This window comes from Muntiacus reevesi, chromosome 4 (genome assembly GCF_963930625.1).
Source record: "Muntiacus reevesi chromosome 4, mMunRee1.1, whole genome shotgun sequence".
In the NCBI taxonomy this organism is placed as follows: Eukaryota; Metazoa; Chordata; class Mammalia; order Artiodactyla; family Cervidae; genus Muntiacus; species Muntiacus reevesi.
In genome coordinates, this window is record NC_089252.1 from 33,542,533 (window position 1) to 33,566,312 (window position 23,780).

Below are 23,780 nucleotides of genomic sequence, written 5' to 3' on the forward strand. Positions count from 1 at the left end.
ATGATCAAAAAATTCGTTCTATTTTCACCATTTTTGGCTCTCTGAAACCTCCAAGAGAAGCCTCTTGAAAATTTTGTAACTTCACTTCCTTATCAGAGGATCACTTTGGAGTTAATAAGAATCTCTAGCTTCAGCTGTTGTTTGAACATCATTGTAAAGTTATGATCCAGTCATCAGTTAAGAAAGAGTGTGACATGGGAATTCCTGGCGGTTCAGTGGTAAGGGCTTTGTGCTCTCCCTGGAGAGGTCCTGCCTTCAAAATTTTTTTTGTCTTTATTCCATCCATTTCCCTTCAGCTTTGTTTATAATGTCTTACTATGTATGCCTTGGTTTTCTTTGTATTAGGTTAAACATTTCAGAGACTGACTTGGTGAATACTGTCTAGAGGATTTGAATTGAGAAATGATATTGGGGGAAGGTAATGAGTTTTATTTCATCCTGGCTTATTCAGGAAGGCTAAACTCGAAGCATCATCAGGTGGTTTGGCAAATTTAGGTGAGGTATCCATTTAGATTTCAGAATCCTGATCTAATAAGCCCATTCAGGAGGGATCAGTCAGCAAAGAAATTTTTAAATGGTTCTATTGGTTCCATTCTGAGTATATTACTTAGTATAGCTGTGTATTTTCAAAGATTTTTGCTTTTTAAGATTTTCAAAGTTCAAGTGGAGGGGAAAAAATGGTGCTGGTGGCCATTCTCCATTTACCAGTCTGGGTATCTCTCTATTACTGTGTTCTGAATTTGAAATTTTACAGAGGTCTCTACAGTGCTGCACCTTTTCATATCAGAGGCTGTGACTTTCATATTGGAGGTAGAATTAATGGATAATTATTATCAAAGTTACTTTACCTCTGTATCAGATATCTCACTGCTTGCCGCTGCTGCTGCTAAGTCGCTTCAGTCGTGTCCGACTCTGTGCGACCCCATAGACAGCAGCCCACCAGGCTCCCCTGTCCCTGGGATTCTCCAGGCAAGAGTATTGGAGTGGGTTGCCGTTTCCTTCTCCAGCGCATGAAAGTGAAAAGTGAAAGTGTAAGTCGCTCAGTCGTGTTCGGCTCCTAGCGACCCCATGGACTGCAGCGTAACAGGTTCCTTCGTCCATGAGATTTTCCAGGCAAGAGTACTAGTAAATTGAAAATCTGTATTAAGTCTTATTGTTTACTAGACCTCTGGCAAATAAAGCTAAGTTTTTGCGGTCATATCTAGAAAGAATTCTAAAAAGTTTTGGCATTCATTCTTAATTTGAGAGTTACCTATCATTCACATGTCTGAAAGATATTTTGAAGGTAATGATTAATTTTATTTAGTTTGGAAGACTGATCAATGATTGGAGATAATCAGTACATCTGAATTCTTGAGCATTGGTTGATTTTTTTTTTTTTTTTATCACTTCTCAACTTAAATTTTTTGGAATGGTTCTCTAGCTGTGTCTCTTAAGCAATACGTAGTTTATCCAAGTAAACTTTGGTAGTCTTCAGAGATTCACCTTGATGTTTGAATTGGCTATATTTGATAACTGATTTACACCTCTTTCTTAGGTTATCCTCTTTCTTATATGAGTTACATATAATTAACTCTTAAAAGAGTTAATTGCTGATATTGCAATAATACATATTTAAATTTTTTTAAGTTCAAATTGCTCTACAAATAAATGAAACCTGGGACCAAAGTTTTTTTTTTTGTACTTCTTTAGTATGTTATTGATAATAATCTAGACTTAGAAGTCCTCAACATTTTTTATCTGGAGAAGCTGATTTCTGTTTGTATTATAAAAGAATTTAGAATATTATACTTTCAGGTTGCCACTTAGGTCACAGGTGGTCATAGTTTTAAAGGAAGTCCTTACATACTAAAAAAATTTTTAAAGAACTGAATAAAAAACTGGTATATTAAGTTGCATATGAGTAAGTAATTTTTTTTAATCACTGAGTTTGGTTTACCTGCTTCTCTGAAGGGAATTCACTGAAAGGAAAGACTAAAATTCTGTTATAACATTATTGTCAAAAACCAATTTTAAATTAGCAAAAACCTTCATATATCTTCATCTTTTTGAGTTTCTGATTTCTTCATTTTATTTCAATTAGGGCAGATATAAAATTGGGCTCATTTAATTCATAAAATGCCTTTGATGTATAAAATTTCTATAGGAATACTGAAATGGCACCATACAACAATTCATTGAAAATATATTTCAGTCAGTATATTCAAAGAAAACACTGGCAAATTAATCCAAACTTAGAACCAGAAAGCTTAGATATTTCTGGCACTTATTCTCATAGAGAAATAGCTTGGAAGGAGGATATTTTGGCATACACTATTTTGTATAAATGTCAAGATTTCCATGGCTTTAGTGTCTTTTATTTTTAGTGAGGAATTACTGGTATGAAATGGACTTTAGCACACTGAGGGGAACTTTTCCTAGCAATTGCTTTTCCTTTTGTAAATGAGAATATTTGTGAGTGATCAGCAGCCTTCTGTATGTTATTGAATATAAGTTAGCCCTGTGGTTTTTAAATTACAACCTTTATTTAAATAGGAGGTGAGTTTACTTGGCTAATTAAGAAAGAAAGAACTGCAGAATAATGTGTGTGTGTGTGTGTTTCTTTTTAAAGTGTTAGTATATGGTACCCTGCTCTCAAACTTTCCATGGAACTGCCTAATGGGACAGATTAATTATTGATGAACAAAATAATAATGCCAACGGGGGGTGGGGGGGGGAGGGTGTGTGTGTGTGTGTGTGTGTGTGTGTGTGTGTGTGTGTGTGTGTGTGTGTGTGTTTCTTTTTAAAGTGTTAGTATATGGTACCCTGCTCTCAAACTTTCCATGGAACTGCCTAATGGGACAGATTAATTATTGATGAACAAAATAATAATGCCAACGGGGGGTGGGGGGGGAGGGTGTGTGTGTGTGTGTGTGTGTGTGTGTGTGTGTTTCTTTTTAAAGTGTTAGTATATGGTACCCTGCTCTCAAACTTTCCATGGAACTGCCTAATGGGACAGATTAATTATTGATGAACAAAATAATAATGCCAACTAAGAAAAAAGTTGGGAGAAGAAGAGGATCTCTTTGAATTGAAGTTTCTCATTATTTCTTCCACTTTAACAACTAAATGAAGGAGAATAACAAAATCAAAGGCCATTAGGTACATGGAAGAAGCTGGAACAAGATCATCACTCCTGATTCAGTTAACTGCAAAGCTTGTCTAAGGAAAGATTAGCACTTTGCTCTCAGAATTGAAACTCAGAATTAGATTGCCTGGGTGAACCCTGGAGCTTTGCCAGTTGCTAGGCTTACCCTAGGGCAAGTCAGTTCACCTTGCTAAGCCTTAGTCTCTTCGTTTGTAAATGGAGGATAGGAGGACCCATCTTATCTTACATTCCTGAGAATGTAATATCCTATGTTCATGAGGTTATACATAGATTATATATGAGGTATTACTTGCACTTGATAAATAATAAATATATAGTAAATGTTACCTATTATCATTACTTTAAGATCAAACTGTTTTACAACTTTTAAGTTCCACATAGGAAGGTAATATATATTCCCCTTAGGGTCATGATTTAAACAATGGTATAATGTCACATTATAGCATTGTACCTTAAAGTTGGTTGCTTTTCTCCTGTGTTTCAAATATAATAGATCTATAAAGCACAATTATGGTCTTATCTCTCACCCGATATAATAATTTCTAAATTTATTCATAAACATTAATTATATTTAGTATGTATTTAATATACTTAAATGTTAATGATAATAATTATAAAATGCCTTGATTGAATTAGTCAAAGAGTTTCTGGTGGGCACAAACTGGTAAAAGATTAGCAATTTTACCTGCTGAATTCTGTGTTCTTTTACTGTTTATTTTGGTACTGCAAACTTCAAAGGCTTTATACATCTTTAGTTTGCTAAGAATTGTAATTGAACTTACCACTAGAATTAGGGAACCCCTCCCCAACCAAATTTAGACACTTTTAATGAAATTGTTATAGATGTTTTACCAGAAAGTTTATCAGAATATTGTACTGAGAAAACAAATAAAATGCTTGTCTCTTATTCTTTATGTCTAGTTGGTTCTGCCTGCATTCCTTATTTATTTATCTTCTATTCTTACCTTCTGTGAGTAATAGGACACTTCTGTACTTTTGCTTGCTCTTTCTCGTGTAAATCATGGCTCTGACTTGTTCCACTTGCTGCATTTTTTTTTTTTTTTTTTGGCTCAGTACTTTTATATCAATGTTAAATGATATTTAAAGTCTTCTATCATATCCCATTTAAGCTGCAATCCATTCCAGTCTTGCCTGGCTGTTAAGGGTATTGTCATTTTTTCATACTTTTATGATTGGGTACTGAAAGTTAATTTTAAGGGGAAAGTGGCTTGGAATTTTTTTCTGCAATTTTTGTATGGCCATTAAAGTTGATTTGTGTGATTGAAGCATGAAACAGCAGATTTTAGCACTTATTCATGTAGCCGTGTTCCAATGCCTGCTGCTGCATGCTGTCAGACAGCTTGTAATAGCTTTTCATTTTGTGACAGAACACTATGTATTTTTTTCCTTCTAGAATCAAGAATTGAAGGTTGGCTTTCAATACCAAATAGAGGAAATATCAAAAGATATGGCTGGAAGAAACAGGTACCATATAACTCATTTTTTCTAGTTGATATTTTGTTATATATTTTATTTTTAAATCATAGAACTTATATTAATTGTCATTGTTTTTAGATTGATACAATATAATCTAGACATAAAAGGCAAGTATTATACTTACCACTTTAAACCAAGTTAATACTGCTGTTTTCTCTTCTCTTTTTTTTTTTTTCATTTTAGTATGTTGTGGTAAGCAGCAAAAAAATTTTGTTCTATAATGATGAACAAGATAAGGAACAATCCAATCCATCTATGGTATTGGACATTGAGTAAGTTGCCTTTTATTCCATCTTAAGTCTGTTGAGTGTTAAATTATTTTTAGACTTACCATTTAGTTTATATTTTGTTATTTAAACTGTGTTAAAAACTTCTTTCCCTAACAAATTTAAATAACAGCTTTATATTAAATCCTACTTTTATCAAAATATGAGAGAGAAAATATTGCATACCTGATTGATGTATTCAAAAAGCATTTCTTGTAAATGTCAAGTATTCATTGGTATTACATTCATAGAACATCTCAAAAAGTTTATAATTACGTTGGTCATTAATGATAGGTCAAAGAGGCCCCAGCTAAAACACAGAGAAGTTCCAGCACGGGGATCCCTCACTGCCCTGTTGTGGCCATGGGAAGCATCCTTCCTGTGCGCCCCTCTAATCCTTGGCAGCCACTCATCTGTCCTCCATTTGTGTAGTTTTGTCACTTCAAGGATGTTATATAACATCCTTGGAATGGAATCAAATAGTGTGTAACATTTGAGATATGCTTTTTCACTCAGTGTAGTTCCCTTGAAGTCCATCCAAGATGTAGTTTTTTTCTTTTCATGATTGAGTGTTCTGTTGTATGAATATATCAAGAGTTTGTTTAACCATTTATTTGAGTTTTTGCTAATTTTGGCCTATTAAAAATAAAGCTGCTTTGAACATTCATGTACCAGTTTTCATACAGATTTGTAAGAAATTGCCATACCCTTTTTCCAGAGTGGCTCTGTAGTTTTATGTTTCTGCCACAGTTGTATGAATGATCTAGTTTCTTTGCATCACCACTAGCATTTGGTTTTATTACTATCTTTATTTTAAAAAGTCTGATAGGTGTATAGTGAAACTTACTCTGATTTTAATCTACATTTCTCTAATAACTAATCTTTTCCTATGCTTATCTGCCACCTCTGTGTTCTTTTCAGTGAAAATACCTGCTTTTGTCTTTTACTGTAAATGTGTTTTTATAATTGCCTACATCTTATTTCTTTTCATTTTAGTAAATTGTTTCATGTTCGTCCTGTAACACAAGGAGATGTGTACAGAGCTGAAACTGAAGAAATTCCTAAAATATTCCAGGTAAAAATCTGAAGATCTAATTGTAGAAGACCCTTTACCTAAGTAATAAGTGTATTTGTGAAGTAAACGTAAATACATCAATACTTTTATACATCTGAAACTTGAATGTGCAGATCCAGACTTTTTTAATCTTCTGTTTACCATTTCTGAATGTAGATACTATATGCAAATGAAGGTGAATGTAGAAAAGACTTAGAGGTTGAACCAGTACAACAAGCTGAAAAAACAAATTTTCAAAACCACAAAGGCCATGAGTTCATTCCTACACTCTACCACTTTCCCGCCAACTGTGAGGCCTGTGCCAAGCCCCTCTGGCATGTTTTTAAGCCACCCCCTGCCCTGGAGTGTCGAAGATGCCATGTTAAGTGCCACAGAGACCACATAGATAAGAAAGAGGACTTGATTTCTCCATGTAAAGGTAAGGCATGAAAGTGATTCTTATACCATTTAATAAGATTACTTCTTCAAGTGTAGCACTTCCTGTAACAAGTTGAAAAGACGTAATAAGATGTAATTTGGCACTGGTGGAGCCACATATGTATTTCTGATTTTACTTTATTTTTACTAGGTTATGACTAATGTTTTCACTTTAAATTTTGACTTAATTAAAAAGAGGAGATACCGTCCAAGCTTAATTAAGCATAGTAAATCTTTTCAAATTGTTAAGAACCTTTGAGAGGGCTCCTTTAAGTATTATGAGACTTTGATTGTGCTCTTTTTTCTTAAAATAGTAAGTTATGACGTAACATCAGCAAGAGATATGCTGCTACTAGCGTGTTCTCAGGATGAACAAAAAAAATGGGTAACTCATTTAGTAAAGAAGATCCCTAAGAATCCACCATCTGGTTTTGTGCGTGCATCCCCTCGGACACTTTCTACAAGGTCCACTGCAAATCAGTCTTTCCGGAAAGTGGTCAAAAATACATCTGGAAAAGCTAGGTAAGGATTGAAGTGTTAACCTTCTCACACTAAGTGACTGGATAATAGCTATCAAAACCCAAAATCAAATTGTTCTTTTCCCTGTAAAAGGCATCATTTGTAGTTGGGTCTTTATATATGACTTAAAATGACTTTACAAAGTAGTTTAACTGATTCCTGTTTGAAGCTCAGAATATTTATAAATATCGTATTTATTTAGTTCCATGTCAGGTTTTATTGTAATTGGTTGTGTTATACATGGTAGATATTTCACCCTTAATGTTTTAAGCAACTGTTTATCCCTTTTTAATATAAATAGGTTAATGTGAAACTTTGCTCATCTTATTTTTAGCTATGTTAGCATAAATTTTTTAAAAAATCAAAATTATTTGACATCACTGTTACAAATAAACTTTTCGGTTAATTACCCTTTTTTTCTTTTTGGGGGAGGGTAGTTTAACTACTTTCGAGAAAATTTTTTAAAAGTTTATATGGTAAAATGAACAACTGCAGGGCATAATTAAACCCTTTCTTGAGAAGTGGCTATGCTATCTTCAAAGTTCTCTAATGCATGGAACCTTGGGACTCAGAGAAATTAAGCAGCTTGCACAGATCACACAGCCAATTTGTGGCATAGTCATTGGAACCCATTTTTATCTGTTTCTAAGCCTATGTTTTTTCTCCTATACCAAATACCAACTTTCCCTAGAGTGTTAACCCTCTACTGAGAGGGATATTTGAGTCTAGAACTGATTTGTCTCTGCTAATTGTCACCCAACTCTTCCAAGCAGGCTTAAAACCCTCTTTAATTTATCCTGTTTCTTTCATTCTGTATTATCAGTAACCAAGTATAATTCTTTGGATTGACTCACATCCATTCCTCCTTCTGTATTCCTCAGCTGCCATACTGTTCCAGTGCTTTATCCCCTCACTCTGGTCTTCTTTGTATAGAACCCTGTATCAGCCTCTCCTGCACAGGATAAAAGCTGAATAAATCTAAAGTACTTAAAATTGGTTTACAGCTTTGTAGGGGGAATATTGTGTTTGAAACAGTAGAAGCAGAAAGGAGATAATGGTATATTTTTTCCCTTTTCCTGTTTGCCAAATTTTGTGTATTACTTAATTATTATATATAATGTATATGTACATTTCCTTCTAAGTTTTGTTTTTGTATTTATCAGCTGAGCACATTACTTACAATTTTTATTTTTTTTCCCCTTCAACAGTTAACCACGTGACCTAGTACCTTGTGGAATTGTGTGGGATGCTACCTGATGAAGCAGGCGTCTCTAACCATGCAGAGCAGACAGGCTGTTCCTTTGACACAAATATCACAGGCTTCAGGGTTAAGATTGCTGTTATTCTGTCCTTGCTTTGGCATAAAAGCACACTGAGGATTGTTTGTTTGTTTTGTTTTATTTTTTTGTTTTTTTTTTTATTGCGGGTTTGCCTATAGGTAGATTAGATTAATTATTACTATGTAATGCAAGTACAATTGAGGGAAAGCTTAGCTAGATATATTTTTTTAAAAAGGTGCTGCCTTTTTGAATTTCTAAGAAAACGCCTGTCAATCATGATAGAACACAGTTTTCCTCATACCAGTGAGAGGAAGAGACTTTCACTTTCAAGTGGAATGGCTGTCACTATCAAGATCAGCTCGTGGAAGGAGTAAAGAAAATATCTCAAAATGAGACAACTGAAAGTTTTTTAAAAAATAACTTCAGTTTTCGTGCTCTTGCAAGACTATACAAAACTATTTTAAGAAAGCAGTGATATCACTTGACTTCAGTGCCCTCACTGTAGAATTTAAAAGCCTTACTGTTGATTGCCCATGGTGGACTTGATGGAAAATAAATATCTTACATTATGCTTTACAAAATACTGTATGTGTTTCAGCAAGTTTGTAGATTGGGGAATGGGAGAAGGCAAAAAAAAATTTTTTTACATTTAATCTATGCATTTTTGCCAAGCCATATTGAGTTATTTTTTACTACTAGAGACATTAGGAACTAACTGTACAAAAGAACCAAGTTTAAAAGCATTTTGTGGGGTACATCATTTCTGTAATTGTATAATGTGTTTCTTTGTGGTTTTAAGTGATAAAGACATTAAGTTAACAAACATATAAGAAATGTATGCACTGTTTGAAATGTAAATTATTCTTAGAACACCTTCAATGGGAGTTGCATTGCCCTTTTAGTGCCTTAATTTGAGAGAATTATTTTACTGCCATGACTATAAAAATTTCAAAAAACATTTTCAAAAAATTATGTGTCCAGGGGATTTTTCATTGATAATTGGTTTAATTTAAAATATTTAGAGGTTTGTTGGACAAATATTGATACAATCTTTGCATCAAACTACCTGCTTAAACAGTGAATGACTTTATAAAACTCAGCAAAAATATGTAGAAGGTTGCACCCAGTATAAAAGAAAATTATGGCAATACATCTGTGATGTTTTCCAGTTAACATAGGAATTACCAGATAAATACTGTTAAACTCTTGTTCAATAACAAGAGTTGATTCATATGGGCAGTATGACTTATTGTTTATTTTTTTAACCAAATACCTCCTCAGTAATTTATAATGGCTTTGCAGTAATGTCTATCAGATAAGAAGCACTGGAAAACTGATTCGTCTCTAGGATGATATGCATGTTTCAAGTGGTATTAAAAGCCGCACTGATGGATATGTAATAATAAACATATCTGTTATTAATATGCTAATGACTCTGTGCTCATTTAATGAGAAATAAAAGTAATTTATGGATGGAGACCTTTAATAATGACTGCTATGGTGTTTTCTCATGGCTGAGATGAATAGAAACCATGCTATAAATTAGTCCCTGACTGCATACAAATGTTTGTAAAATCATTTAGTGATTAAAGTGAATTTTTAAAAGATAAAACTGGTTTGTGCTGTAAAATAAGAGTGGCTACAATTGAAATGAAAATTGGCTAATGTCTGTTAGAAACAATTCTCCGTGAGTCTCTTTAAGTTTCTCACATCCGGAGAGTGGAAGCTTTGACAGCCTTCCTTCTACACTGTCTTTGTCAAGGAGATTTATATAGTGAACAGCCTTGGGAGATACTGTGTTTCCATCATGGAGAAGGCAGGTTTGTTTTCTGTTGTATAATACACATAATGTTTCTCCCCAGGGCAGAAGTTGGGCAGAGTTGCTTGTGCTTATTATAAAAGACTCAGGTACCCTAAACTTTGGACTCCTCAGCTGTGACACAAACCCACCCCACTGCATGCTCAGCAACCCCCTGGACCACTCTGCATCACCCCCGTGGCACTCGGAGGGCAAGGGGAACAGACGGGAACTTTCAGCTTGTGCTGCTTGCTGTGCTGTTCAGTGTAAAGTCATTTGGCTTCAACCCGGGATCCATAAAGTGATGGCAGGGCTGACTTGTAGCATGCAAGTGAACCTCAGATCCTTCACAGTTCTGGACAGTGTCCTTACCAGCTCCTCAGAACCGTCACCATCACCTCAATGGAGTATGTCCAATGTAATAAGGTCCAGTAGAATGCAGAGAACACAGTGAACTTTATGTATTTGAGAGGACTTTAAAAAAAAAAATATTAACTTGAGCATAAAATTACTGAGAACTGACAGAGCTTTCAGCAATAACTTCAAATGCCACATTGCAAAACCTGGTCAACCAAGAGAGTTACTTCTTTTCTAAGCTCAGGAAATCACTCAATCCTAAAGTACACCATCATGATGAAGGTCAAGGGAGTGTCGTGGTCAGGAGAACACCCCCCTGCTAGTGCTTTGCAGTACCTTGCCCTGCCTGCTGCATGCCTTCAGGGGATCTTCCTGATCCAGGGATGGAATCCACGTCTCCTGTATCTTCTGCATTGCAGGTGGATTCTTCACTGCTGAGCCTTTGGGGAAGCCCAGAAGTATAGCAATCACAGGGAAAAGCCTAATCATTCCTAGGACCTGGGAAATCCTCTTACTGCTGGAGTCATGTCCATCCTTGAGCCTGTTCCTGTGTGTAGAGGCTGTTACTAAACCAAACCTGGGTCCACCTGCCCCATACACAGCAAGGCAATCTGCTGACCCTGGGTTGTAAGGAAGGGAAGTACAGTATTGATTGCAGGGCCAAGTGAGAAAGCCTCATGCTTCCAATGGCTTTTATGGATGGGTAAAGACGGAGGGACAGTGTGTCAGGGTGTGTGATCAGCTTGTGCACAATGTGTGTGTGTGTGTGTGTGTGTGCACAATTCTTGACTGGTTGATGGTGATGGTACTAGGGTGATGTTTTGGGAATCTAAGTCAGCCTTCTGGTTCTGATCACGTTGGGTCTATATACTGGTGGTCAGCATGAAGTTAACTTTTTCTGCTTTGGTGGTGATTTAGTCACTGAGTTATATCTGAGCCTTTGGGCCATATGGACCATAGCCCACCAGGCTCCTCCGTCCATGGGATTTCCCAGGCAAGAATACTGGAGTGTGTTGCCATTTCCTTTTTCAGGATCTTCTTGACCCAGGGATCAAACCCAGGTCTTCTGCATTGGCAGGAGGATTCTTTACAGACTGAGTCATCAGGGAACTTCAGGGGTTTTAGTATCTGCAAAACAAATCAAGGATACAGGATGAGGGACACGTACACCATGGCTGACATGTCAATGTATGGCAAAAAAAAAAAACTACAATATTGTAATTAGTCTCTGATTAAAATAATTTAAAAAAATCAAGACTATAGTTCAGGATATTACCTAGAACCCTTGAGGGGAAACTAAAGCTCCTTGATTTTATTTTATAGCTAAACTATTGTTACTTCATCTCCTTGACTGTTTTCCTTTGTTTCTGCATTTTTCTCACTGATTGAATTTGCTCTTTGGAACTCATGGAAGGCTTTGGAGACTAAAGCTTTTCTACACACAAGAGGTGGACGTGGTGGGGGATCTGTCCTTGGGTAGGTCCTTTTAGGGGTCTGCTTGGTTTCAAGAGAAGTAGTGTTGTGCACGTGAGGCCAGACCCACACAAACCTTGACATTGAGAGAGGAGGAAGGGTTGGTTTGTAAAGGGAAAAGCAGGCTTCTCTTTTCCAGTAAGGCTAGAGGCAAAAGCAACAAATGTTCCTTATAGTTGCTGGTTGCTCTGGTTCTCTAGGGGAAAACCTGGAAAATTTGGCACATTCTGTAATCTTTAAAACATTGAATAATAACCAGAAAATGGATTCGTGTATGGTGAAAGATAACAGGAGTAATCACTATACGAAAAATGTGCATACACGTGGTGAAGTTCTCTATGGAATCAAAGAAATCTGAATGTGATGATAAGTACTAAATTGGGGGTAAAAATACATGTGATTAAAAGATTGTTTTGCTTTAGAAAGTGTCTACATTATTTCCTCCTATTTTCCTCCCAACACAGTGCCCACCACCAATCTTTGTTAAAATGCGTTTAAGTTTTTAGGAGGAAGGAAATTTCTAGTTTGTTGCTCTGATTCCCAGGTGAGTTATCAGAAGGAAAACACCATTGTTTTTTGTTTGTTTTGACAGAATGTCCAGTCACACTGAAAACTCACTTGAAGAGTACATGAGATTTTTAAACCAATATTTCTGCTACTACCACACAGTTCTCCATTTTAATTTTCTGCTTCAGTGCTCAAATATCTTGTTCCAAATTACATGAGATGCAAATTTTCTTGTAGAAAACAGAAGTAGAGAAAATTAAAGTGGTCTTTCTGTCGACTGAAAGGGATCCCTATAAAAGATTTCTTGATATAGGTTAGCTCTTTGCTTTGGAATAAGGTCATTTGAAAATGTGTAGCACATGGAAGAAATTTCAATATTACACTTCTCATTTGTGCTGACAAGTGACTTTAAGAAGACAGAAAACTCTGCTCTAAGGAGACTAAACCTTTTATCCTGGCACTCAGGCTCTCCCTAACTGCCTCCCGTATTACCCACCCTACATTATCTGTTGCCACAGCCCAGCACACATGTCCTCTGCTGTATTCTAGCTTCTCTTCTTCCTGTCCTCCACATGCATATTTACTTCTTACTGTACTAGTGTTTTCCCTACATTTGCTGATGGACCATTAGCATCTGCCAGGCAGGGTCCATGAGCCGACAATACTTGTTGAATCAGTGAATTTGATTGCTTTGATGTTTTTTTGTCTCTCTAAAACCTTCTTGCCCCCAACTGCTTTCCATTCGCCTCAATTTCTTTCTGTTCTCAATTCCTATCATCACCACCCCAAGTCCATTATTCAACAAATACATCAAATGATAACGTGGCGTCTTGGACCTCAGGGAGACTACATTTCCCAGACTTCCGTGCGACTTGGCCATATGATTGTTTTCACCACTGAAATGTGAATGGACGTGATTTGCCCACATCCCTCCTTTTCCTCTTTCTTAAAAGGATATTGCTGCCCTGTGCTTCCCGCAACCACCTCTCCCGTCCCTCGCTTATATTCTTCCTGTGGGCTGAGACCCAGTTACATTTGCAACCCATCTCTGACCAAACAGAAAAAGACAAGCTCTTTACTGCTTTGCTGCTCAAAAGGGTGATTTCCTGAGAGCTTGTTAGTATCTTAGGCTTCATCCGACACCTGCGGAATCAGAGTCTGCACTTTAACGGAATCCCAGGTGGTTCACATCCACATTAAACTGAGAAGTTCTGCTTTAGGGGACAGCAGAGAACTTTTTGGAAGAAATGTTGATCTTTGTTGAAGGCCTCATAAAGCAAAGCTGTTGCTCCTCATATATGATTTGGGAATATAAAATGTATCCATATATGTTGTTTGCATATTCGCTGGGGTTTTATGGAAGAGGAAGCCTGTGGTAGACAGTATAATGCTTCCCCAAAGATGCCCATGTCTGAATCTCCTAAATCTGGGAATATGTTACTTTATATGCAGGTCTGATTAGGGATTTTATTTTTTAATTGATTTAGTTTATTTTTTAAAATTGGGCTACAATTGCTTTACGATGTTGTGTTAGTTTCTGCTCTACAGCTACTCTAGAGATTTTAAATGAACATATCCTGGTTATCCAGAGGAGGCCAGTGTAATCACAAGGGGCTTTATAAAGAGGGAGGCAGAGGCTCTGAGTGAGAAGAGTTGCTGGTCAGATGGAAGCCAAGGTCAGAGTGGGGCCGCAAGACCAGGAATGTGGGAAGCCTCTAGAATCTGGGGAAGGTAAGGAATGAATTTTTCTCTGGAGCCTCCAGAAAGAGTGTAGTCTTGCCAAAACCTTGTTAAGACCCTTCTTGGACTTCTGTCTGCCAGAAGTGTAAAGTGATAAATTTGTGTTTTTGTGTGTGTGTGTGGTTTCAAGCTATTAAATTTGTGGTAATTTGTTACTGCAGAGGTAAGAAATAAATACCTAGCCCTTTGATTTGGGGTAGCTTATGCCCCGTACCCCAGTGTGTTTGAGTTGGAAGTGGAGTCAGGCATTCCTTTCTTTGTCATTGGTCAATTATGTATTCTTGCTCAGGACACAGAATTTTGAAGGAGTGAAGTAGGCTTGGGATTTGAAATTACTCATGCAGAGTGGCCAGATTGTGACCCTGGCTATGTTCCCTGCTGCTCATGTCCCTGGGTTTCTATCCATGACCTATGCCTGGTTCCCAGGTTTTGCTAATGATTGTGTAAATTTACCCTATATCACCCATGGGCTTCTTGTCTCAGGTTTCTGTTGTTTACAGCCAAGAGCTCTGATGAATTCAGAGCCAATTTCAATATTTCTAGTGGATTCTAAGTCTCAGGAGGGGAGAACCTTTGTTTGATTCATCTTTGACTCCACAGCTTCTACACTGAATGTCTTGCACTCAGTACATATTTGTGAATCAGAAGAGCAAACAGCTATGATGTTGCTACTTGATGGAAATGGGGTAATTATAGGAGCAGACTTGAAGCAAATGTAAAAGAGTTAGCATTCAATACGTTAGAGATGCATAGGATTTTTGTTGGCCAGATGATGGGGGGCATTCCAAGCAACAAATGGTAGGTGGTTCACCAACTAAAAGCCTTTCTGGTATCTGCCATCTTTTACAGGAACTTGTTTATTTGTAAATGAACAGGTTAAGATATTACCAATATATTTATTATTTAAAGAAATCCACCTTAAGCAGAAGATTCCAGTAGACACAAGTAGATCAGGATTTAGGCATGTATATATAAGATGTGCGCCAAGGTGGCTGGTTATCTACAACTCTTGCAGACATCCATGGAGACCAGCCATGCAAATTTCCTTCTATGCCTCCTTTCAGTGCTAGCATTGTTTCAAATTCTCACTCTGCCCGCTTTGTCTTAAATTCAGGTCCCCCAGTGAGGCTAGAAGTTAGTTGTACCAAAATTTGGGGCTATGTTGAAAACAAACTTAGTCTAGAAGACTCCCTGGTCATGGATAGAACAAGCAAGCTCAAAAAAATTTCTCTTACATCCAATTCTCACAGCATCTGATAATTTCAGAGTGTGTACTGGGAAGCTGCAATTCTGTTTTATAGTCTGGTGGGGGGAATACAGATATTGAAGAAATAGATGTATGTTGAAAGATAGGAAAAACACACCAAAGGTTCCCACATACCACAACTAAGGTCTGATGCAGCCGAATAGTTTCATTTTTTAAAATGGGAAGAAGATCTGAATATACATTTCTCCGAAGCAGACATACGTTTGTCCGGAAGGCACATGAAGAGATGCCCAACATCACTGATTATTAGAGAAATTTGTTGTTGTTTAATCGTTAAGTCATGTCCAACTCTTTTGCGACCCCGTGGACTGTATGTAGCCCACCAGGCTCCTCTGTCCATGGGGTTTCCCAGGCAAGAATACTGGAGTGGGTTGCCATTTCTTTCTCCAGGGGATCTTCCCAACCCTGGATCAAATCCGCATCTCCTGCATTGGCAGGTAGATTCTTTTGCACTGAGCAACCAAGGAAGCCCTATCAGAGAAACAGAGAAATGTAAATCAAAACTACAATAAGGGCTTCCCTGGCAGTCCAGTTTAGGTTAAGACAGTGCTTCCACTGCAGGGGATGTGGGTTCAATCCCTGGTCTGGGAAGTTCTATGTGCCACACTTCGAGGCAAAAAAACAAACAAAAAAAACCTGGAAAAACTCTACAATGGAGTATCCACTCACCCTGCTCAGAATGCCCATCATTGAGTCTACAAGTAATAAATGCTGAAGAGGGTTTGGAGAAAAGAGAACTCGCCTGCACTGTTGGTGGGAATGTAAATTGGTGCAGCCACTATGGAAAATAGTGTGGAGTTGCCTTAAAAAGCTAAAAATAGTTACAATATGATCCTGCGATCCCACTCCTGGAAATATGTCTGGAGAAAAGTAATTGAAAAGATACATGCACCCAATGTTTGTAGCACTATTTACAGTAGCCAAGACATGGAAGCAACCTAAATGCCCCATCAACAGATGAATGGATAAAGAGGGGATGTATATACACAATGTATCCCATACCTTCCCATTTAGCCATAAAAATGAATGAAATAATGGCATTTACAGCAACATGGATGGACCTAGAAATGATTACACTAAGACAAAGACAAATATATGTGGAATCTTAAAAAATGGTACAAGTGAGCTTATTTACAAAACCGAAATAGGCTCACAGACATAGAAAACAAACTTACAGTTACCATTGGGGAAATTGGGGCAAGAGATAGATTAGTTTGAGATTAACAGACACTGCTATATATAAAATAGATAAGACCAACTGTATAGAATAGGAAAGTATATTAAGTATATTGTAATAACCTATACCAAAAAAGAATCTGAAAAAGAATATATTCTATACAGAATTCTTTGTGTGTGTGTATATATATATATGCTTGTTGTACACCTGAAAGGAACACAACATTGTAACTCAACTATTCTCCAATTAAAAAAAAAATCTGAATCTATGATGACTTAACATTACACATGTTACTTAAAATAATGTTCTACAGCATCTTCGTGTCCCTCTGGTCACATTTTGGGCCTTGAATAGTGAAATAGTGAAGGGTGAATAAGACTCCTGATGCAGACTGATGAAATCATTCTCCAACTGGGTTGAAATATGGCCCGTTTTAGTTCTGAGATAGCCACAATCCCAGCTCCTCTTTTGCAGTATAAAGGGTCGTTATAAAACCTCTATATTAGGCAGGAAACACCTTTAATTTGCACCTTTTCGAAATTCCTTCGTTCATTCACAGGTTCTGTTTCCTCTGTAACTCATCTAGAATGAAACTGATTTCAGCCATGACAACTGAGGAGTTTGAAGAGGCCTCAGAAACCATCCTGCAGAAGGAAACAGCAACCCATTCTAGTGTCCTTGCCTGGGATTTCACTGACAAAGTAATCTGGCGGGCTACATTCCAGGGGTGGGGTCGCAAAAGGGTCAGAGGGGACTGAGCAACCAAATAACAACGGGAACCTTCTAGTCTAATTTGCTTCTTTTCCAGGCGGGGGAAAGAGGTGAGGACAATTAAGTGGAGGCTGCAAGTACGTCTTCCGCGGGGCAGTCAGGGGCGCTATATCTGTTCTTTACTAGATCCAACCTAGAGTCCCAACAGGTGTTAGGAACAACAGTAACACGTTAAAACCAAGACCAGCCTATATGAAATACTCTCCAAGCACCTTGATGTTCATTTTTGTTGCAAAACCCTGAAAGGGAGGGCTAGACATTTTCACTAATAAGAAGACCAAGTTGAGGGGCGGCGCAAGGCTTTTCTCCTGGCTCCTTTAGTAGAAAGAATAAAGCCGCAGCTTGCACCGCCCCGCCATTCGGAAACAGCGGTAGAAGACTTTGAAGAGGCTGCAGCAGAGACACCCGGTCGCCCCCACTCCCTCCGCGGCCCGGCGGGGCGGGGCGGTGCCCGAGCCCGGTGGGCGCAGGCGGGGCGCAGTGCGCAGGCGTGCACCTGTGCGGCGCAGGGGCCGCGCGCGCCCCGCCTCTCCCGCCGCCTCGTCTCCCCACCCGCAGGCCCCGCCTCGCTTCCTCCCCGCAATCACCCGGTGGCTCGGCAGGCGGGCGGCGTGCTGCTGCGTCATCGCCAGGGGCCGGTTTGAATGAGTTTCTTGTCGCCCCGTGTCGGCCGCAACCACCACCGCCACCGCCGCGCCTCCCCCTCGGCCGCCACCGCAGGTCCTTCGCGGTCCCTTCCCTTCGTCGTCCTTGCCAGGCCCGGCCTTCCCGCGCCGCCGCGCCCCCGCGCCCCGCCATGCCGCTCTACTCCGGTGAGCTCCTCCTCGCCGCGCGCCCGCAGTCCCGCCCGGGGCTAGGCCGCTGGGTAGGCCCGGCCCGCGGGGCGGGCTCCCGGCCGAGCACGGGGCGGCGGGGGGGACCGCGGCGCCGAGGGACCCCGCGCCCTTCCTCTCTCGCGCGAGTTCCGGGCCCTGCGGCGTGAGGCGACCTGGGGGCCCCCGGCGCCGCCGGGTGGGTGGGGTGGGCGCAGGGGGCGAGGTGGGGAAGCAGCTCGCGTCGGCCCCCTCCGAGTGGTGACTCTGCAGAATAGTTTGTGCCGCTGTCCTCGCTTGCGGGTTGGGGTGAGGGTGGACCAGGCTGGAGGTGCGGTGTCATTTCCCGGGCTTCTCGAGTGGTAGCCTGGCCGCGGGAGGGGGGCGGCCAGGAGGGGAAGCCTGGGCCAGGGAGTGGTGGAGGGGCCGGGGATGGGAGGTTAGCCTTCCCAAAGCCTTGGGATTTCCCTCGGCTTACTTCTTGAGCTGCCACCGCCCCTTTTGTATCAATTTCAGTTTTATCCCGAGGCAGATGGCGAACTTACCTTTTTGCTTCGTTTTTGTTTCATGAAACATTGTTTTGGGCTTCCACGGCCGAAGCACATTGTTAGCTTTTAAGAGGCGAAGGAATACAAATATCCGCGGGCAAGGGCATCATTTCATTTTGATTGGCGTTTGACAGTTTCTCCCCCCCTCTCCCCCCCACCCTTTGGCGTGATGGTAGTCCAATGTGTGAGGCAGGATCACGTTTTTACTGGAGTTAATGGACCTTGCTGTCTCCCAGTCTTGATTCAAAATGGCACCTAAAACCTCTGTGGTGGTTCCAGTTAGCTATGGGTGTGTGATTCATTGGCTATGGTTGACACTGTCATAATTCGTTTCGTGAACATTTAGCATTTTGAAAGAATGACATCAAACAAAAGAATAATATTTAAAACTCGAGGTGGATTCTTGATATTCTAGAACTTTGAATTAAATACTTTAATAATGATTTTTGTTTGGGAGGAAGGTAGAGATGAAGTAGAAAAGAGTAGCTTTATTGCTTTACCAGGCAAGGGGGGGAACCACAGCAGAGTAATGTCCTCAAAACTCTTGTGTGCCTGAATGCTTTAATAATGATAGTTCAACCTCTTTCTGAAAGCCATAACAATTAACACTTGAAATATTATATTTATGCAATAAAAAATTTAATGGGCATTAAGTCATGGTGGGTAAATATCAGTGCATGCTGCTACTTAAGCACACAGGTAGGCTCGCAATTAAACCAATCCCTATCTTTGTTTGCCTCGAAAAATGCCTGTACTCACTAAACTTCCTAGCTTAAAAATTAAGTTCCATCTTAAATATCTAATCAGATCTTTTTCTTATTTCCAAAATGAGGGAACTGAAGTAGATTTCTAAGGTTTCTTCCTTTGACATCTCCATATTGAGAATCTGTTTACTTCCAGGTTCTGTGAAAAGCCCTATATTAAAAAAAAAGCAAAAAACATTTTAAGTACTGATTCATAAGATTTAGTAAAAAAGAATTAAATGTCCAGTCTCATATATGATGAAGGGTAAGTGCCGTAAATACGTTTGTGTTTGGTGCAAAGCTCAGGTTTTTATACATGTTGCTTTGTTTTAATCTTCAACATAATCCTTTGGTACTGGTATAATTGTCCTTTATGGGTAGGCGAAAAGTTTAACTTGGCCACAGTGACATAGTTAAATAAATTTCAGATATATTCATCTTCATTTTTTCTCTTACTGTTTTGATCTTTTCCTCTCTCATCTTTTGTTTGTGCTATTGTTTTATGTTTCTGGCTTATCTCAGTGATTGTAGTTGTTGCCTCTTCAAACCTATATTTTCTCTGCCACTGCTGGAGTGATCTAATGTTCAAACCAAAGTGGCTTTTATAAACCTTACAGGGACTGCACATTTTGTGCAACACAAAGCCTGTACATTTTAACATGGCTTAAGTTGTCCTCCCTGACTTGATCCTTGGTCCGTTTCTTCTGTTTCAGCTGCTTCCCCATCACTCTGGAAATTACTTGTCTCTCAGGATACCAGTGCTGTTTTATGCTTTTGAGTATCTTTTCCAGGAATGCTTTTATTCTTATTTTCAGGCTAACACCTAATTTCTTCTTTCAGACTCAAAGTCGATAGTGGTAACTTCTGGTATCGCTTTCTCCAGGATGTTCTTCCTCACTCATAAAGCATTACCTTGTGTTCCTCTGGCATTTGTAATATTCATTGTTGGTTGTTTTAACGTTTTTCTGTCTTTGCTTTATTAAATTGTAAGTTCATAGAGTCTCCCTAATGCTTTCTACTTGGTTTATCACTGAATGAATGCTAACATTGATTGAACTGGGATTTGGAGTCAGGGTCACACTTTTTTTTTTTTTTTAATGGTGCTGCATGGCATGAGAGGTCTTATTTCTCTGATCAGGGAATGAACCCAAGCCCCTTGTAGTGGAAGCATAGAGCCTTAATCTCTGGATTGCCTGGGATGTTGGAGGGTCACTTTTTTACATTCTGATTTTAGTAATCAGAGAAATCAGACAACTACTAGTTGTGGGATTCTCATTTTGAGTAGGTATAAAGGTTTCAGTGGAAACAAACTGTGTAGATCCTGGAGTTAGTATGTTTATTTAAATGGCAGCCCATGGGGCTTTGGGGATCTTAGTTCCTTGACCAGGGATTGAACCCAGGCCCTGGGCAGTGAAAGCGTGGAGTCCTAACCACTGGAACACCAGGGAATTCCCTAGTTTATTTTTACATATTTCAAAAGTAGCTATTTTATGAGATTGATTGAATTTTTTATTATGGTAAAGTATATGTAACATGTTCTAAAGTATATGTAATTCAGTTCAGTCACTCAGTCATGTCTGACTCTTTGTGACCCCATGAATTGCAGCACGCCAGGCCTCCCTATCCATCACCAACTCTCGGAGTTTACTCAAACTCATGTCCATCGAGTCAGTGATACCTTCCAGCCATCTCATCCTCTGTCGTCCCCTTCTCCTCCTGCCTCCAATTTCTCCCAGCATCAGGGTCTTTTCCAATGAGTCAACTCTTCGCATGAGGTGGCCAAAGTATTGGAGTTTCAGTTTCAGCGTCAGTCCTTCCGATGAACACCCACCCAGGACTGATCTCCTTTAGGATGGACTGGTTGGATCTCCTTGCAGTCCAAGGGACTCTCAAGAGTCTTCTCCAACACCACAGTTCAAAAGCATCAATTTTTCGGTGCTCAGCTTTCTTTATAGAAGAACTCACATCCATACATGACCACTGGAAAAACCATAGCCTTGACTAGACGAACTTTTGTTGGCAAAGTAATGTCTCTGCTTTTTGATATGCTATCTAGGTTGGTCATAACTTTGAATAGTTCTAACCATTTTTAAGTGTACAATTTTTGACCGTGAGTGCATTCACATTGCTATGCAAACATCACCATCCACCTCCGGAAAGTTTTGATGCTCCTAAACTGAAACTCTGTATTCATTTAGCAATAACTCCCAGTTTCCATTTCTCCCTAGCCTCTACCATTCTACTGGCAACCACCATTCTACTTTTTGTCTCTGTGAACTTGACTACTCTAGGTACCTCACATAAGTAGAGTCATATAGTACTTATCCTGTTGTTATCTAGATTATTTCACTTAGCATAATGTCTCCAAGTTTCAGACATGTGGTAGCATGTGTCAGAATTTCATTATTTTTTTAAGGCTGAATAACGTCCATTGTACGTATATACTACATTTTGTTCATTCATTCATCTGTTGATGGATGCTTGGGTTGCTCCTGTTTCTAGGCTATTGTTAAATAATGCTGCTATGAACGTGAGCGTGTAAGTATCAGTTTGATTCCCTGCTCTCCATGCTTTTGAGTATATACCTAGAAATGGAATTGCTGGATCGTTTAGTAGTGATTCTGTGCTTAACTTTTTGAGGAACTGCCATACTTCCACAGTGGTGGCACCATTTTTAAATTTGCATAGAGATGCACAAGGGTTCCAATTTGCCTACATTCCTGCCAACACTTGTTATTTTCTGTGTGTGTGTGTGTTTGTCATGTTGTTTTTGTAGTAGTCATCTGAATGGCTGTGAAGTAGGATTTCTATATTTTTTAATGATTCAGGTATATTTTTTGACTTTTCTCTCTTTTTTTTTGTTTTTTAATTTGGCCACACCATGTAGCACTTGGGATCTTATTTAGTTCCCCAACCAGGAATCAAATGCAGTCTCCTGCAGTGAAAGCAGAGTCCTCACTATTGGACCGCCAGAGAATTCTTGGATTTTTCTTAATACTTGACCACCTCTTGCTCAGGAAGCAGACCTTACCTGATCTTAATGATTGTTCAAATAAACACATTTTGAAGCCTGTGAACCTTATTCTGGGAGGTGTTTTAGTGTCGTCATTTTTTGCATATATTATTGGAGGAGGATTCAGAAACCTTGAATATTTACTGACTAGTTTTGTGAAGTTAATAAATCAGTCTGTTTCTTTTAAGTCTCAGTTTCCTTATTTATCAAATGAGAGTTGAATTGAGTGAGTGAGTGAAGTCGCTCAGTTGTGTCCAACTCTTTGGGACCCTATGGACTGTAGCTCCTCCATCCATGGGATTTTCCAGGCAAGAGTACTGGAGTGGAGTTGCCATTTCCTTCTCCAGAGGATCTTCCCAACCCAGGGATCAAACCTGGGTCTCCCGCATTGTAGGCAGATGCTTTACCGTCTGAGCCACCAGGGAAGCGGAGAGTTGGATTAGATCCGGTTCAGTTTTATCCAAGATCTTTTGCACTCACTTCACTTCTGATTTGGTGAGCATTAGTAGAGTGAAAAGGTTAGTGACATAGTTTGGTGGTCAAGAACTAGCCTAATAGTTCTAAGGATCTTCTAAATCTTAAGCCTTGTTACTTTGTAAATGAAAACAAAATTATGGTTTGTTTGCAGTTACTGTGAAATGGGGAAAGGAGAAATTTGAAGGTGTAGAACTGAATACTGATGAACCTCCAATGGTGTTCAAGGCTCAGCTTTTTGCACTGACTGGAGTCCAGCCGGCCAGACAGAAAGTTATGGTGAAAGGAGGAACACTGAAGGTAAAATGTAGTCGAAATTCTCATTATGTACTTGTGAAAATAATTAACACCAGAAAATGTAACATTTGAGGTATTTTTATTTGGTGACAGTAGATAGTCTATGGGATTAAAACTTATTCATATTAAGAAAGGAACAGTGTAGCTGTTTCAAAACACTGCTATTGAGCAGCAATAATGTTTTTATTTTAAATGCATGGTATAATGAATACAACTTAATTTTTCCTTTAGTTCATTTACAGTGATCACACTGTTATAGAGATGAGGATTGGCTACCCCTGTTAACTGGGCAATAAAACAATATAAGAATACTTATTCTTTTGTTATTCAACTGTATGTATTTTAAAAATGAGGAAAGTAAATTATTTTATGTATTTGATAAACGAGAAAACTGATCACCAGAGAGGTTTAAGTAGCATAATAAGGGACCAAAGGAACTTGGAATTTAAAGATCAAGCAAATCTGGGTTCACTTCCCAACTTTGTATGACCTTGGAGAAGTACATTATCTCAGGGGGCATATATATTACCATTCCTTTTGATTAGCAGTAATAGTCCTTAAATTGAGAAGGGATTTAGGAACTTACTTTCCCCTTTGAAGT

The 23,780-nt window shown here is 39.0% G+C and overlaps 2 protein-coding genes across 3 annotated transcripts in view; both read left to right on the forward strand.

The window, feature by feature from the left end:
• The window catches only part of ROCK1 (Rho associated coiled-coil containing protein kinase 1), a 118,802-nt gene extending 109,174 nt beyond the window's left edge, over positions 1 to 9,628 (forward strand). For both annotated transcript variants that reach the window (XM_065932490.1, XM_065932491.1), the window contains 6 exons: positions 4,563 to 4,633; positions 4,829 to 4,917; positions 5,908 to 5,986; positions 6,143 to 6,404; positions 6,718 to 6,925; positions 8,131 to 9,628. In XM_065932490.1, the coding sequence (XP_065788562.1) occupies positions 4,563 to 4,633; positions 4,829 to 4,917; positions 5,908 to 5,986; positions 6,143 to 6,404; positions 6,718 to 6,925; positions 8,131 to 8,134 (713 nt within the window). In that variant the 3' untranslated portion in view covers positions 8,135 to 9,628. The remainder of the gene's footprint in view (positions 1 to 4,562; positions 4,634 to 4,828; positions 4,918 to 5,907; positions 5,987 to 6,142; positions 6,405 to 6,717; positions 6,926 to 8,130) is intronic.
• Positions 9,629 to 17,860: 8,232 nt separating this feature from the next.
• The window catches only part of USP14 (ubiquitin specific peptidase 14), a 36,962-nt gene continuing 31,042 nt past the window's right edge, over positions 17,861 to 23,780 (forward strand). The window contains exons 1-2 of the mRNA XM_065932497.1: positions 17,861 to 18,104; positions 23,037 to 23,182. Coding sequence (XP_065788569.1) covers positions 18,089 to 18,104; positions 23,037 to 23,182 — 162 coding nt within the window. The 5' untranslated portion in view covers positions 17,861 to 18,088. The remainder of the gene's footprint in view (positions 18,105 to 23,036; positions 23,183 to 23,780) is intronic.